The following is a 16406-nucleotide window of genomic DNA, read 5'->3' as shown; positions in this document are numbered from 1 at the left end:
CTTTGCAGATGGTAAAGAATACCACCAAGTCAGGAGCAAACTTTTGTAGCTAAGAATTCATGATCAAGATCAGTGCCTTTTTCTACATCAGTAAATAATAAGTAACCAAAGTGTGTAATGATCATAACCCAGATCTCTATAAAGAATACTTGGAGGCAAATGTGGACACGTGGAGACCATGGCACAGCTTAGTGCTGCAAAGACATCTGCCGCCATCACGTTAGTCTTTAAGTTTAATGCAGTCCTGGTCAAAATTTTGGTTGGTTTTTTTGTTTGTTTTGAGATAGTCTCACTTTGTGTCACCTCCAGTAGAGTGCTGTGGCATCACAGCTCATAGCCACCTCCAACTCTTAAGCAATTCTCTTGTCTCAGCCTCCCCAATAGCTGGGACTACAGGCGCCACATCTGGCTACTGTTTAGAGGCAGGGTCTCACTCTGGCTTAGGCAGTCCACCCACATTGGAGTTTTAGAAGGAACTTGACGAGCATACTATAAACTACAGATAGAAAAATAAAGGTTGCCCAGTTGCTTCAAGATAACCACAAGGGAAGATTAAACAAGTGTCTTGCCCTGCCAGATAATCAGTGAGGCTGCAAAGTCATCATGATTAAACAGCTTTTGTTAGCATCCAGCCAATGGGCCAATGCAGTGGAACAGAGCAACTAGCAGGGGAGATGATTTAGGAACCTGGGGTGGGGAGGGCTTCACACCAGGAGGAAGTCAAACAGGATCTTCCCTAATCTATATCCTGGAGCGACCCCAGTTGGATTTAAAAGATGGTATGTGTGTGCCAGGTCCCGCCCTCTCATCGCCTTGTGTGTGTCAGCTCATTTGTTTCTCTTAAGAATCCTGTGAGCCCCAGGTACCATGATTATCGTCCCCACTTTCCAGGTGAGGAAACTGGAACATTGGAGTTGAGTGATGTGGCCAAAGTCTCGTGTTAGTTGATAGAAGAAAATGCGTAATGTTTTTCTAACCTGTGGACAGAAAAGTACTTCCTTTTAAAAAAATAAAACCTTCAAAAGCAGAAACTATAATGCAAATAACTGAATTGGATTATATCAAAGTCACAGATTTCTGGTTGATAAAGAACTGTAGACAAAATTAAGAAGCCAGTGGCAAATTGAAAAAAGAAATTTGCAGTATGTAAACAAGAGACTAAAAGTTAATATTCAAAGAATTCATATAAACCAGTACGAAAAAGAAAACCAAAATCAGAAAATGAGCAAAAGATACCATTTTACATACAAATAAACCCAAAAGGTTAAAAAGCGAAGAAAGAAAGAGGTGCACAAAATTCACTCATTCAGAGAAATGTAAGCGCCTTCTTAACTAGCAGAGAGCCGAAAAGGGGATGATGCTGGGTGTTGGTGGGGCTGTGGGCCTGCAGCAGCTCTGTTGGCCTGGTAGTTAGGGATGCGGACAGGGCGGTCAGTCTGGATAGTTCTGTGGGGGTCTTTGTAATTGGAAAGAGAATTTTCTATTCCTGAGTGTGGAGTCCTGAGAAATGCCCAGACAGGTCTCTCTGGGGCATTCAGTGCACCGTTGCATGAGGATGTGTGCAGTTGGAACGTGGTATCGGTTTGTAGTAGGTGCCCACAGGGATACTGGGCCACAGTGGCAGGAGCCCATGGGCCTCTCAGGCACACACAGTTCAGAGATAAGTACAGCAAGTCATACGAGCCAGTGCCCATCATGTGACTTAGAATGCACATGCCTTAAAATAATAAATACATTAGAATAGTTGTTTTAGGCAGCGCCCATGGCTCAGTGGTTAGGGCACTGGCCACATACACTGAGGCTGGAGGGTTCAAACCCGGCCTTGGCCTGCTAAACAATGACAACTGCAACAAAAAATAGCCAGGCGTTGTGGCGAGTGCCTGTAATCCCAGCTACTTGGGAGGCTGAGGCAAGAGAATTGCTTAAGCCCAAGAGTTTGAGGTTGCTGTGAGCTGTGATGCCACAGCACTCTACTAAGGGCGACTCTGTCTCAAAAAAAAAAAAAGAATAGATATTTTGGAGGGTAGGGAATGGAGAATGGAAATGAGTTTAAAAAGAAGTGACCAGGTGTGGTGGCTCATACCTATAATCGTAGCTCTATGGGAGGCCAAGGCAGGCGAATCAATGGAAAAATGGAAAAATTGGCTCGGCGCCTATAGCTCAACCGGCTAAGGCGCCAGCCACGTACACCTAAGGTGCCGGTTTCGAACCCCAGCCCGGACCCGCCAAACAACAATGACGGCTGCAACCAAAAAATAGCCGGGCGTTGTGGCGGGCGCCTGTGGTCCCAGCTACTTGGGAGGCAGAGGCAGGAGACTCGCTTGAGCCCAGGAGTTGGAGGTTGCTGTGAGCTGTAATGCCACGGCACTCTACCCAGGGGGACAGCTTGAGGCTCTGTCTCAAAAAAAAAAAAAAAAAAAGAAAAATGGAAAAATTAGCCCAACATTATGGTAGGCACCTATAATCCCAGCTATTTGAGAGGCTGAGGCAGGAGGATCACTTGAGTCCAGGAGTTGAAGGTTACTGTGAGCTATGATGACACCACGGCTTCTAGTCTGAGCCCCAGAGCAAGAGTCTATCTGAGGGGGGGAAAAAAAAAAGGTAACACACTAGCTAATTCACATGATCACCGAATCATTAGATTTTAATTCATTTTCCTAGTTAGAAATACCCTGGAAATATATGAAAACCACCCAAGAAATCATTCTAAAATTAAGATTTTCCATAAGCAAATCCAGGACAAAACTGAGCTGTAAGAGATGGACCTTTCAAAAGGAAACCTGTAGGTGACCTTTAACTCACTACCATTTTGATTGTGTGATTCTCACTGGGAGACCAGGTGGAATAGGCCAAGGTCTGGATTCCTAGCCCACAGCTGAGGAGAGCATCTGTGCCTTCTCTGTTCACCACCAGGGGCTGTCCGAGGGGAAGGAAATCCTGTGCTTCACCCTCCAGGCCTCTGTGTCCTCAGGTTCAGTTATGGGTTTCCTCTTGTCTCTTGTGATTACATTACACTTCTTACACATTGCTGGAGGGCAGCTTGAGAGGTTGCTAAGTGTGGCACAGGCAACAGGGTGCCCTCCTCATGTGTCTGAGGTTTCCGGTCAGAAAGCTGGTGGGAGGGCTCGGCCATGAAAGCAAAGTGCTTTAACTAAAGACTCATTCCTTTAAACAGGTTCATTTGACACCTTCACCGAGTCTGCAGTTTTGCTAATATGCAGTCGTGGACATATTATTCCCCCAAATTCCTCATTTCTAGGAGTATTCTGAAACTCTTGTACATTTCTTTTTCTGTTTTGCCCACTTGGCTTCAGAGTGTTGAAATCTTATCGGTATGTACAGTAATATGGGACTGTTCTTTATCAGACACCAGCTGCATCACATTGCCCCTCTTTTGGTTCCCAGTTGTGTGTCATCCCTTCCTTCTGTGATTCCCCAGTCACTGTCGGTAGTCCCTGTGATCGTGCCCCCAAGCATGCTCAGCCCCAGGACGCTTTGCCCTTGTGGCAGTCATGACTTCAGAGCCATTTGCATGTGACCTCATCCTCTGGTGCCCAGATGCTGGTACCCAGGATACATGATGTTCCTGTCATCCTCTCTTCTGCAGTGAGGAAGGAAAACTGTCTACCTCACAAGATGCTGCTTGTAAAGAAGTGGAGGAGAGCCCTGGCACAGCGGAGGTGAGGTTGGTGGCTCCCCGGCCCCCCAGCAGTAGTCCGGAGCAGAGGTAACTACCTTCCCGCGGCTTCAGATCCTGCCCAGGCCCTGCTTTTCATCTCTTGTCTCCTGGGAGTTGGGAGGGGGGACTAGAGGGTCCCTCACAGCTGTGCTCCAGCATGGTGCAGCTTACTTGGCACAAAAGAAGCACCGTCTTGATTCTTAGGGAGATTGGGATGTGAACTTGCAACAGCAGTTTACCTCCTTATCCCAGAAGCCAAGAACTATCTGGTTTTTAGAGACTCTGGGAAATCACTGGCTCTTTCAGAAGTAACTGGGAATGGTAGAGGGTCTCAAGCTACACTCTCCCGTCTGTTGATGGGGCACTGAGCTGAGGGTGAGTTTGGGCCCTCCAGGGAGAATTTGCCTGGAGGCCCTTTCATATATGTAACTAAATATTCTCCACTCTTAAGCAATTCCTTGTGTAGTTTTGTTTTTCAAAATATTTTGTCGTGTCTTGATTAAGTGTCAAAATCTTAAGTACCAGAACTCTGTGGTTTAGAATGTGATGTATTTCTCCTGGTTACCTTTTACTTAGACTGAGCAAGTGGTCTAAAAGGACAGGCCAAGCCGCACAGATGCACCAGCTGGGGGGTAAAGCTAGGCTGGCCTCTGATTGTCCTGGAACACATGCCAGATGTGCCCGGGGCCACAAGGAACTTACCCTACTGAACATATGTCTGAGATTCTATAATCCTTTGTAAGGAATAAAGTGACCTTTAAAACAATTTCAGAGAGTTGTTCATCGCCCTTGGCCTGAATCCTGCCCCTTGCCTCCCTCTTCCCCAAATCTTCTAGGCTTTCTATGGGAACAAAACCATCAGGAACCAGCAGGGGGCACCTGCCTACTGGTCAGGAAACGTACACTCCTAGCATAGCCAACCCTGTTTTTGTTCCCCTCATGGAAATTATAGACAAACTAAAGGCTTTGTTTTTGTATGTGTACAATAAAGCAACTTTTTTTTTTTTGCAGTGGCCAGGGGTGGGTTTGAACCCACCAACCCCGGCATATAGGGCTGGCACCCTACTCCTTTGAGCCATAGGCACTGCCCTCAATAAAGCAAATTTTAAAAAATGTTTGGCATGTTGCCTGCTAGTGAAGGTTTGGGAAGAAGAGGAGGATGACACTCTAGCATGGCGAGGGTCTAGCCAGCTGTGCTTCTAAGGGTCAGGCAAGTCAGAGTGCAGTGGTGTCATCACAGCCCACTGGAGCCTCAAACTTCTAGGCCCAAATGATCTTCCTTCTTCAACCTCCTGAATAACTGATTCTACGGGCATGCCACCACACCTGGCTAATTTTTTAAATATTTTTTTATAAAGACAGGGTCTTGCTGTGTTCCCCAGGCTGGTCTCAAACTGGCCTCAAGCAGTCCTCTCACTTTGGCCTCCAAAGTGCTAGGATTACAGATAATGAGCCACCTTGCCAGGCCTCTCCAAGAGTTGTCAGTGTACTTGTTAACAGTCTTTGTAGGTCTGATTCTCAATAATTTTTTTTCTTTTTTTTTTTTTTGAGACAGTCTTAACTTTGTCTCCCGTAGGAATAAGAGTTTTACTTGGTCGCCCTTAGTGTTGTGCCGTGGCATCATAGCTCACAGTAACCGCAAACTCTTGAGCTCAAGCAGTCCTCTTGCCTCAGCCTCCTGAGTAGCTGGGACTATAGGTGCCCAGCTAGTTTTTCTATTTTCAGTAGAGACGGGGTCTTGCCCTTGCTGAGGCTGGTCTCGTGAGCTCAGGTGATCCACCTGCCTTGGCTTCTCAGGGTGCTGGGATTACAGGTGTGAGCCATTGTGCTGGGCCTATAAATTTTCTTGATATCAAAGGCTGCCTGGAAGGCAAGATAATCTAGCTCTGTCCCAGTTTGGGGACAGTTAGTTTCCAGGCTTTATTCTCGGTTTCTCTGACATAAATGATACAGGAGGGCATGGGACCATTTCCTTGGCTGCCTAAGGGGAAGCCACACTTGCTCCTACTATAGCTGGAAATACCTGGTATGAAGCACCCTACCTCTAACCTGCAGGGCTGGGAAGAAGAAAAAAGTGGAGTGAGCCATGGAAGAAGAGGAGCGTCACTCAGGTCCATGCCTTCAACCACCCATTCTTCCTCCATCTGACACACACTGAGTGTGGTGGCCCCTGGTCTCAGCTGGTGATAAAAGAGTAGCACACAGACAGCTGGTAATTGAGGGACATAGGAAGATGTGTTCACGGAGATTCTGTGAGGCTAGATGAAGGGATTGGAGGGACAGGAGTCCACATTAGGCGGGCCAGTGGGTAGGCCTCTTTGAGAAGGTACCATTCTAACCTAGGATGCATTGTCTGATGCATCATTTATGTTGTAAAGCAGCGTGTGACATTGTGGAAGAAGGCTGCCTAGAAGGCAAGGTAATCTAGATCAGGCGTCCTCAAGCTATGGCCCGTAGGCCACATGCAGCCCACCTAGGACATTTATCTGGTCTGCCGGGTATTTTTGCCACCGCTGCCTATCCTGCTTAGCAGCTGACTCGTCCCCGGGCCCACAGTCTGAGGGACAGTGAACTGGCCCCCTGTTTAAAAAGTTTGAGGACCCCTGATCTAGATAACTAGACTATAAAGATCACTAGTCTTCCCCCACGATTCCCATCACACCAAATCCTGAGGCGCTTTAAGTTGTCAGATGTGCTGTCCCTTCCCACTTTAAGCACTGCGTTGCTCAGAGTTGCTCAGTCTTCGCAGCTGCTGAGTGTGTTCTGTCTGCCCCTAGGCATGCTAAGTGCTTTGCACACACTTGTGCCAGGGAGAGAACAGAGCTGAGAGCAGCTTCACAATGAGTTTGAGATCACATAGCTTGTTAAGGAGTGATCCACATGGTCAGTCTGATTGCAGAACCGTGGGTTCCCACATTTCTCAAAGGTCACCCAGTGAAAGTAGTGCTTGTGTATGACTTCTTGGTTCTCTGTTCTAACTAGCAGGGTCAGGTATTTGAAAGCATTCTAGTTACAGATGTGGATGCTAGTTAAAAGTACCTGTACACATCCCACTGAACACATCTAAGCATCCTTTTCCAACTCTGCTTTACAAAGTTTTGGCAAAGCTTTCAAGAGTATGTTAGGTGTCTAGGTTGTGATTCTGGCAGAAAGGCAACCCTTACCATTTGGTCACCACTTTGCACACTATCCTCTGCCTCTTCCCTCTTGATCTCTAACTAAATGCATGCTCTGTGGGGACCTAATGTTCAGATCTACACATTCCACGTCAGTAGTTTGTTTTTTTTACAAACTTGTTCTTTTATTTCCCTTTTTTCCTCTTTCCCAGTAGCAGAATCTTGGTTTTCAAGTGAAATTCTGTGTGGATCCCCATCCGTGGGACAGAGGAAAGGTTTTTTGAGGGAAGGGCCAGCAGCAGCTCCTGAAGACTGGGGCAGCAGCTGGACACTGAGCCTACCTGCGCCTGTGCTGCCCAGCAGGGAGGGCAGATGTCTTCCAGCACTTGGGCCTCTGAGGCCCTGGATGAATGCCTGGTTAGCCGATGATGATGAAGTTTTGATGCTACTCAGATTTTTCTGGAGCTTTAGATAGATTCGTCACAAAGCATCCCATGAAGTAATTGCTGAGGTCCAAGTCTTGTGCTGGGCGTGGGATGAACAGTATTAAAATCAATGTTCCTGTCTTCAAGGAGCTAAATAAAATTAATTTCTTCACGTCTCTGTTCCAAGTACGCCAGATGTCTGTCTCTTACTCCCGCAGGACTGACCAGCCGACCGTGCCGGGCGATGCGTCCGTTAATGGCCCTGTATGACGAGTGGTGTCTGCTGCTGCTGCTGGCTGAGGACTACAGACCCACCATCCAGGGGCTCAGGGGATCAGCTGGAGCCCACCAAGCTGTCACTGCTGCACTCGCTCTGCAAGGGATCAGGACCAGCAACCTTTATATTCTAGATTCTAAGACATTGTACAGAGAAACTCAGAAGTGTAAAAATACTGCACATTGACAAATACCAAGAATTTTTGCGTATGTTTATATTGTATTGTTCTAAATAATGGGTAGCCTGTGAAATAAGATCTTGCCACCCATGTAATAATAGTAGTAACTCTATAGTTAAATGGCTGTAAGAATAGTTTTATAAAAGTGAATACACAGATCTATTGTATTTGAAACATAACTATTTGACAATTATTAGTGTGACCAAAGTATTAGGCAGTTTTCATACATTTTTCACCTTGTACAAAATTCTGAATTCATTTTTCTTCCAGGTTGGCAAGGAATTGTAGAATGGAAATGCCCTCTAAGTGTTATTTTGGTTGTTCTAACTTACAAAAGTGATTTTGAGTAAGAAATATTTGGTGTTCTTTTTATAACCAGTTTTTGATTGGTAATTGTTTTCTGTATTGTTTAAAACGGATCAAAATGTAAGTCTATTGGTAGAGATTAAGTATTTATTGCTACAACTTAGTTGATAAATTGATGTTATTGTAAAGCCATATGTTCTGTTAAAGTCTTGTTTGCTTGAAATGATTATTCCTACAGGTGAAACACTAGAACATTTGGGGGTGTATATGGCTTGTGGTTGGGTTTTTTTGGGTTTTGTTTTTGTTTTTTGTTTTGTTTTGGTAGTTCATCTGCCTTTTAACCCATTCACCAAAATTTACCTTGTTAACAAGCATCACCAATAAACATTTCAAAGCAGTCTGTATACTTAACACACTTCAATCATATCAGGCAATTCCGTTGAAAAACGCTCGTGCTGCTGATGGAATTAGAGTGCGTGCATTTTACAGGCTAGTATTTTAAAGTAGAAATCAAATCCGGCACCTGAGCATGTTAATTGTTTTACTGTACCTTGTGAGATTTTCACTCATAAATTCTAAACCAGTGTATTTTTTTTAGAACTGGTTTGTGTATATATATAGTGATTATGGATACTAATTCAATGTAATTTATAATTTTCTATGTCAATATGAAAATACATCACAGCCTTCTCCAACAGCTGAAGCAATATATTGTATATTGCCATATCGTCTGGTGAAAGGGTTAAATTACTTCACCTCTTGCACTTTTAGATGCAAATCAGTTTTTCATTTCTGTAATAGAAAATTATTCACGTATTTTTACATCATTTGTTTTTCCTGACCAGTATTTAAAACCAAAAGGATATTCTGAAAAATGGCCAACGATTTTTTTAGAAATAGCATCCCAAGCAGCGTGCCTAAACATTACATTGCATATGGAAATAAAAGAATCAAATGTTTAATGCCTTATTTCTTATTTACATTTTCATCTTAAATGGTATAGAGACTCTTCGTAAGGTTTACTGAGTCAAAGCTGGCACTCCAAGGACAGTGGTATGGACAATAAGCCCTAGGACAGCTGGCGGGGGGGACCCCTGGCCCTTTGCAGGCCTCCTCAGGAACCCCCCTCCTGCCGTGCTCCTCTCTGAATCTGTCCATGCATCCTCCTCTGGAACCGAGCACCCCCAGAACATAGGGCTCCTTCCACTTGTGTCAGGGCTGCTTGGCTCCTGTGGCCCTGGACCTGAGAGATTGCTGGTGAAAAGCACACCCTTGTCCCCCCTGGCAGCAAGCTTGGCCAGCCACAGCCAAGGTCAGTTCCAGTGGTAGTGTACATGGCCACCGGGGCTTGGATTTGGTTGGCTTCTCCATCTAACTCAAGTAACACAAGTTACTTAAGTTGTCCCGCTTAACAGCTGGGGAAAAAACACTTGGGGGTTTTCTTTGGGGTGGCATTTTGTCTTGTCTTTTGTGGCAGGGAAAGAATACAGGGACAGGAAGAATAATGCTGTGGGGTCGAAGGTGCCAGCTCATTTAGGTTTTCCTTTGATCTCTGTGTATTGGCCATACAGAATTGTGAGACTAACAGATGCCTACAATACAATACCTGTATTAAAAATAACAAAAATAAAGCCTCATTCCTTATTTCTAGAAATCTTCTCTTGTACCTTGCTTGGGCTTTAATAAGGAGACAGGGTGTGAGGCTGGAATGAGAGGAACACCAGGGGCCTAAGGGGTCAGCGTTTCTCACCATAAGCTCTTGTGTGTCTAGGTCCTGTGTGAGAAGGACTGGACGGCACTGAGTGACAGCGTGGCGTGCACCATAGTCTGGGGCTGTGACACACACGTGCTTGACACAGATGCTCAGTGGATTCTTGTGGACAAGGAAACTGCCCCCAGCTCCTGTCTTGATGGTTCTAATACTTTGGCCTCTAGCTTATCCTCGTGTGCAGTACCCTCACCTGTAGTTTTTGGCTCCCAGCCTTATAGTAACACTTCAGTGACAGAACTCTTCAGGTGATGCTGTGTATGTTTCAGCTCATTTTTCACACTCCCTCTACCTATTTGCTTTAAAATGTGTCCCTCTGTTGTCCTCCCCTCGCAGGTCCTCTGCACACCTGGACTCTGCGGGCATCTGGGCGGGCAGCCTCGCATGGGCAGGGAAAGCTGTGGGACCAGGTGGCTATGTTTACGTCAGCTGCTCACAGTGGTGAACCCCAGTCAGCCTAATGTCTCTCTGTCTCGGCTGCTTTGTCTGTCAGATGGGGAAAATGACAAGATCGTAGACTTAAACTAGCTAGAATAGAGGTTGGTGGGGTTTTTGAGACAAGAGTTCGTTATGTTGCCCAGGCTGTCCTCAAACCCGCAGCCTCTCGAGTGGCTGTGACTGCAGGTGTGCCACTCAGAGTAATTTTTGAGTTACAGTAAATGTTTAATAAATGTTAGCTGTTGACACTTCTCAGCACCGTAATGTCACCTGCTAGCCTCTAAGTCCCTACCTTGATCTAGTTGTTAAATGAAAACCTTTACCTCAAGAAAAGCCAAGCATCTTCCCTCTAGTCCATCGGCTCTCAACCTGTGGGTCGCCTGAGCCATTCTGCATATTAGATATTTGCATTACAATTCCTAACAGTAGCAAAATTACAGTTATGAAGTAGCAATGAAAATAATTTTATGGTCGGGGGTCACTACCACATGAGGAACTATATTAAAGGGTCATGGCATTAGGAAGGTTGAGAACCACTGCTCTAGTTAAATGGGTTTAGTTTGCTTCAGGGGTCAGCTCCAGCCTGTGCACCAAGTCTGGCTTCCACCTGCATTTGAATAAGACCGGGTGTTTGTATGGAAAGAGAAGGAACTTTGGTTTCTGCTGTACATCACCTACAAAAATTAATCCAAACTAGATGGTAAATCTAAACGTGGCACTTAATGAGGCTTCCACTGGCGTGAAGACGTTCTGTTCTTGGGGCAGGCAGGCTGTGTCTGGCAAAAGAGAATGTCTGTGTCCCAACAGAGGACTTCACATTCTGCATATAGAAAAAAACCCATTAAACAAATGAACAGGAGACCGAGCACAGGTTTTCACAAAGAAGACAGAGGTGCCCCTCAATTATGGATGGGGTTACATCCCATCATAGAGGGAAAGCAAGTTGAGAATGCAGAGCTTTAGTTGTTCCCCTCATGATCATGGCTGTGCGGGGGCTGCCGCTGCTGCACAGCCCCACACGAGGGTATCCAGGCATGCTGCCCGCCCAGGGAAAGATCAAAATTCAAAGTACACTTGCTTCTGCATGTGCATCACTTTTATGCCATCCTAAAGTGGGAAAGTTGTAAATTGAGCCATTTGTAAGTCAGGGTTACATGAGTGGCCCTAAGAATGTAAAAAGTTGTTCACCATCATTATTGCCTAGTCTCTAGAGAAGGCAAGTTACAATCACAGAAAGATAACCATTTCACATCTGTCAGAACAGCTAAAATTAAGAACATATTGCCAAATGGTGACGAGAGTGTGGAGCCACCAGAACTCACATATTGCTATCTAAAATATGCATCCAGTTTGGAAAACTGCTGGACAAGTTTGTCCATTAATTAGACCTATGCTTGCCTTATGACTCAGCAATTCTTTTTTTTTTTTTTTTTTTAAATCATAGCTGGGTACATTAGTGCAATCATGGGGTATAATGTGCTGGTCTTATACACAATCTGAAATGCTTTCATCAAACTGGTCAACATAGCCTTCACGGCATTTTCTTAATTATTGTGTTAAGACATTCTACACCTAGTAAATTTCACATGTACCCTTGTAAGATGCACCATAGGTGTGGTCCCACCAATTACCCTCCCTCCACCCATCCTCCCTCTCCCCTTTCTCCTTCTTCTTGGGCTATAATTCGGTTATAGTTTTCTTAAGAAAACTATAAATTGGTTTCATAGTAAGACTGAGTACATTGGATACTTTTTCTTCCATTCTCGAGATACTTTGCTACGAAGAATATGTTCCAGCTCCGTCCATGTAAACATGCAAGAGAGAAAGTCTCCATCTTTCAGGCTGCATACTAATCCATAGTGTACATATACCACAATTTATTGATCCATTCATGGATCTATGGGCACTTGGGCTTCTTCCATGTATGAATTGGGCTGCAATAAACATTCTGGAACATATATCTTTGTTATAATGTGATTTTTGGTCTTCTGGATATATACCTAGTAGAGGAATTGTAGGATCAAATGGCAGGTCTATTTTTAGATCTCTAAGCGTTCTCCAAACACCTTTCCAAAAGGAACGTATTAGGTTGCATTCCCACCAGCAATGTAGAAGTGTTCCCCTTTCTCCACATCCATGCCAACATCTCGGATTTTGTGATATGGGCTAATCTTACTGGAGTCAGATGATATCTCAAGGTAGTTTTGCTTTCCATTTCTCTGATGATTAAGGATGGTGAGCATTTTTTCATGTGTCTGTAGGCCGTGTGCCTGTCTTCTTCAGAGAAGTGCCACTTTTCTTTTGTGGCTTTTCCTGGTTAAGTGATGGGAGTCTAAGCAGCTAACTATGCAAATGGAGAGGTCAGGAAGCCAAGCAAAAAACAGCAACTGGGGGGCTAAGAAGAGTTTATAGACTTCTCATTGCTAGGCGGCAGATATTGGGGTTTAGGAACTACCGAGGAGGAAGGATGCTGATAAACATTGCAGAGTTTCTGTTGAACTTTCTGAAGGAATACACTGAGTAAGACAAAAGCAGAAATGGAGGTGTCTCACCTACCAAAAGAAGCAAATCTCCTCTCAGGGGAGCTAGTACCATCCAACCATTTTTTATATGTAACTTTGGCATTATAAAAAAAATTAGACTTCTGGGTTGTGCCTGTGGCTCAGTGGGTTGGGCGCCGGCCCCATATACCAAGGGTGGCGGTTTCAAACCTAGCACCAGACAAACTACAACAACAACAACAAAAATAGTCAGGTGTTGTGGCGAGCACCTGTAGTCTCAGCTACTCGGGAGGCTGAGGCAAGAGAATCATCTAAGCCGAGGTTGCTGTGAGCTGTGTGATGCCACAGCATTCTACCAAGGGTGACAAAGTGAGACTCTGTCTCTACAAAAAAAAAAAAAAAAAAGACTGCTAATCTAAAAAAAAAAATTGGATTGGAAACCAAAAGAAAACAGACACAGTTGATCCACATACTGGAAATTTCAGACTTCGAAATGTGATTAATTAATGCATTCAAGACAAGAGATGGGGAATTTGTTTTTATACACATACAAACATCAAATGGATATTCTAGAACTACAACATATAATAATTAGATTTTAGAACCCAGCGTATTAGTTGAAAAGCATGTTGGACAGGACTTGTCAACATAAGGTAGGCCGGTAGCAAATATTCAGACAGAAGTATGGAGGGAGCAGGGTGGAAAATACAAGAGGAAGCAAAAGATACACGTGGGACACAGTACAAACCCCAGTGTACAGGTACCTGGAGTCCCAAAGGGAAAGGAGAGAAAATGGAGTAGAAGAAACATCAGCAGAAATGTTCAATCTGAAGACGTTAAACTGCAGAGTAAGAAACTGGGACTGCTGAGGAGAAATACAAAAAGCACCTCACTCCTGTCATAGGAAAGCTGCCAGAACCGAGAAGAGAACCTAAACACAGCAGAGAAAAAGACACCGCCCTCAGGAGACATGTGACTTTTCAATAGAAATGATGGAAGCCAGAAGACAATGGAAGGACATTTTATATGCAAAAAAAAAGAGAAATTCATCCTAGAATTCTATACTCAGCATGTCACCTTTTTAAATTATGGCAAAATGGGCTTGGCACTCGTAGCACAGTGGTTATGGTGCCAGCCACATATGCCAAAGTTGGTGGGTTTGAACCTGGCCCAGGCCTGCTAAACAACAATGACAACAACAAAAATAGTTGGGTGTTGTGGCAGGCTCCTGTAGTCCCAGCTACTTGGGAGGCTGAGGCAAGAGAACCACTTAAGCCCAAGAGTTTGAGGTTGCTTTGACCTGTGATGCCACCGCACTCTACCGAGAGTGACAAAGTAAGACTGGAGGGGGGGCGCACCTGTAGTTCAGTTAGGGCACCGCCACATACACTGAGGCTGGCAGGTTTGAACCCAGCCCAGGCCAGCTATAACAACAATGACAATTGCAACAACAATGAAAAATAGCCAGGCAATGTGGCGGGCACCTGTAGTTCCAGCTACTTGGAAGCCTGAGGCAAGAGAATCACTTAAGCCAGAGAGATTGAGGTTGCTGTGAACACTCTACCCAAGATGACAAAATAAATCTCAGGCTCAAAGGAGTAGGGCCCCAGCCCCATATACCAGAGGTGGCGGGGGTTCAAACCCGGCACCAACCAAAAACTGCAAAAAAAGCTTAATAAATAAATCTCAAAAAAATCTAAAATTATGGCACAATGAAGACATTTTCAGAAAATTAAAAACTGAAAGACTGCAGTGCTAGCAGACCTGCACTAAAAAGTTTTCCATGTGAAAGGAAATCCTCCTGGACAGAGGCCTGGCAACAGGGCACCAGTTGAGAGCACAGGAAAGGGGATTACGTAGATAATAGCTGCTTCTGATCACAAAGCTACAGACAGAGGCAAGCAGCCATTATTCCCTCTCCCCCACCCCATTGTCATAAAGCTCCTCATTTGGCTAAAGTGATAGCTGGGGGATTCAAAGAGCTAGAGCCCTTCTGCCTCCCCATTTCCCTTTTCTCTTTATTTGTGTTTGGAAGGCTGACATTCAAAAGCTACAGGCCAGGTGCAGTGGCTCACACCTGTAATCCTAGCACTCTAGGAGGCCAAGGTGGGTGGATTGCCTGAGCTCAGGAGTTGGAGACCAGCCTGAGCAAGAGTGAGACCCCCATCTCTACTAAAAATAGAAACACTAGCCTGGTGTTGTAATGGGCACCTGCAGTCCCAGTTACTCTGGAGGCAGGAGGATCGCTTGAGCCAGGAGCTTAACTACGGAAACAGAATAAGAAAGTGACCACATGTGCCCAGGAAAGGGCTTAGACTCAGAAAAGACTTGAGAAGACTTTAAATTTATAGTAAAGACTGGTCCTTAGATAACAAAAAACAGCAAACCCTGGGAAGAAGAACATGGTTTCCAGAGTTACCATATTTTTAGATTTAAATGTCCATTTTTCAAGAAAAAAATCACAAAATATGTTTTCCAGAAAAACATCCAAGAAAGAGGAAAGTATGACCCATTCAAAGGAAAAAAAAGAAACCAACAAAATATTCCTGAAAAAGATTTGATGGCTGTCGTGTTCCCAGTGGACTGTGGTGATGGGGGTTGGAATTTTTCCTCCCAGTGCTAACTTCCCTCCTTCCCTCTTTTTTTGAGACAAAGTTTTACTTTGTCACCCAGGTTAGAGTGCTCTGGCATCAGCCTAGCTCACAGCAACTCCTGCCTCAGCTTCTCCAGTAGCTGGGACTACAGGTGCCTACCACAATGCCTGGCTAATTTTTTATTTTTAGGAGAGACCAGGTCTCACTCTTTCTCAGGCTGAGCTCAAGGGATCCTCCCGCCTTGGCTTCCCAGAGTGCTAGGATTACAGGTGCAAGCCACTATGCCCACCCCCACTTCCCTCTTCTAAATCCAGAGTGGCCCTGGAGGAGCTGTTGTTACATGTGTGGAAATGGCTCTGTGTGCCCTGCAAGGGTGGGCCAGGGCAAGGCAGGACGGTCTGGGACCAGCCGTGGGCCTCTGGTGGGGAGCCCGAGGTCACACTGTTATCAGGCACAAGCAGGACAGTGGGCACAGCCATCTCCGCCCAGAGGGCGGCAGTTCTGTTGGGCAGACTTTGCGTTCCTGGCTGGGCTGGGGAGACCATCTCAGCTCCCCACCTGACCCTGTCCCCCGCCTCCCCTCTCAGGCTCGCTCCCCAGTGAGCTGCTTCTCAGCAAATTTAAATGGCACATTGAAGAAGGCAGAAAGGGAAAGAAGGGGCAGGTAAGGACGAAGTAAACAGGATGGTCGATTCAAATCCAAGTGTGTTTAATTAAATTAACTATAAATGGACTAAATGCTCCAGTTAAAAACAAGCATTGTGAGATTAAACAAAAATATACTAAATTCAGTCATAAGCTACCCATAAGAGACATGTGAATAGAAGGTCCCGGAAGGGCCTGCAAAGGATTGAAGAGGGCTTGCCGTGCAAACGCGGGGCTGAGACAGCTAACAATAACCCCAGACTAAGGAGACTTCAAAGGAGGGAGAACTACCAGAGTGAAATATGATCTTTCATAGTAATAAAAAGGTCGGTCTGCCAGGAAGATATAACAATTATAAATCCGCACACACCTCGTAAACCTGGTCTTACAACCCACAGCAAAACCCTGACAGCTTTAAGAGGAGGGAAGAATTAGGACAGAGATATCCTTGGGGAGGGCATGATTCTGCCTGCAACATA

General features: G+C 45.1%; 1 protein-coding gene across 10 annotated transcripts in view; it reads left to right on the top strand.

Annotated features, from left to right (window-relative positions):
- The window catches only part of PPP6R3 (protein phosphatase 6 regulatory subunit 3), a 148777-nt gene extending 139142 nt beyond the window's left edge, over nt 1–9635 (top strand). For 5 of the 10 annotated variants that reach the window (XM_003798299.3, XM_023518320.1, XM_023518319.1 and 2 more), the window contains 2 exons: nt 3608–3727; nt 7439–8939. In XM_003798299.3, coding sequence (XP_003798347.1) covers nt 3608–3727; nt 7439–7490 — 172 coding nt within the window. In that variant the 3' untranslated portion in view covers nt 7491–8939. Of the gene's footprint in view, nt 1–3607; nt 3728–7438 lie in introns of all 10 variants that reach the window. The other 5 variants (XM_023518321.1, XM_023518318.1, XM_023518322.1 and 2 more) reach the window with 2 other exon arrangements.
- The last annotated feature ends 6771 nt before the right edge of the window (nt 9636–16406 follow it).

Source organism: Otolemur garnettii, unplaced genomic scaffold (genome assembly GCF_000181295.1).
Source record: "Otolemur garnettii isolate 467f Iridium unplaced genomic scaffold, OtoGar3 scaffold00134, whole genome shotgun sequence".
NCBI lineage: Eukaryota > Metazoa > Chordata > Mammalia > Primates > Galagidae > Otolemur > Otolemur garnettii.
This window is presented reverse-complemented; position numbering and strand designations above follow the sequence as displayed.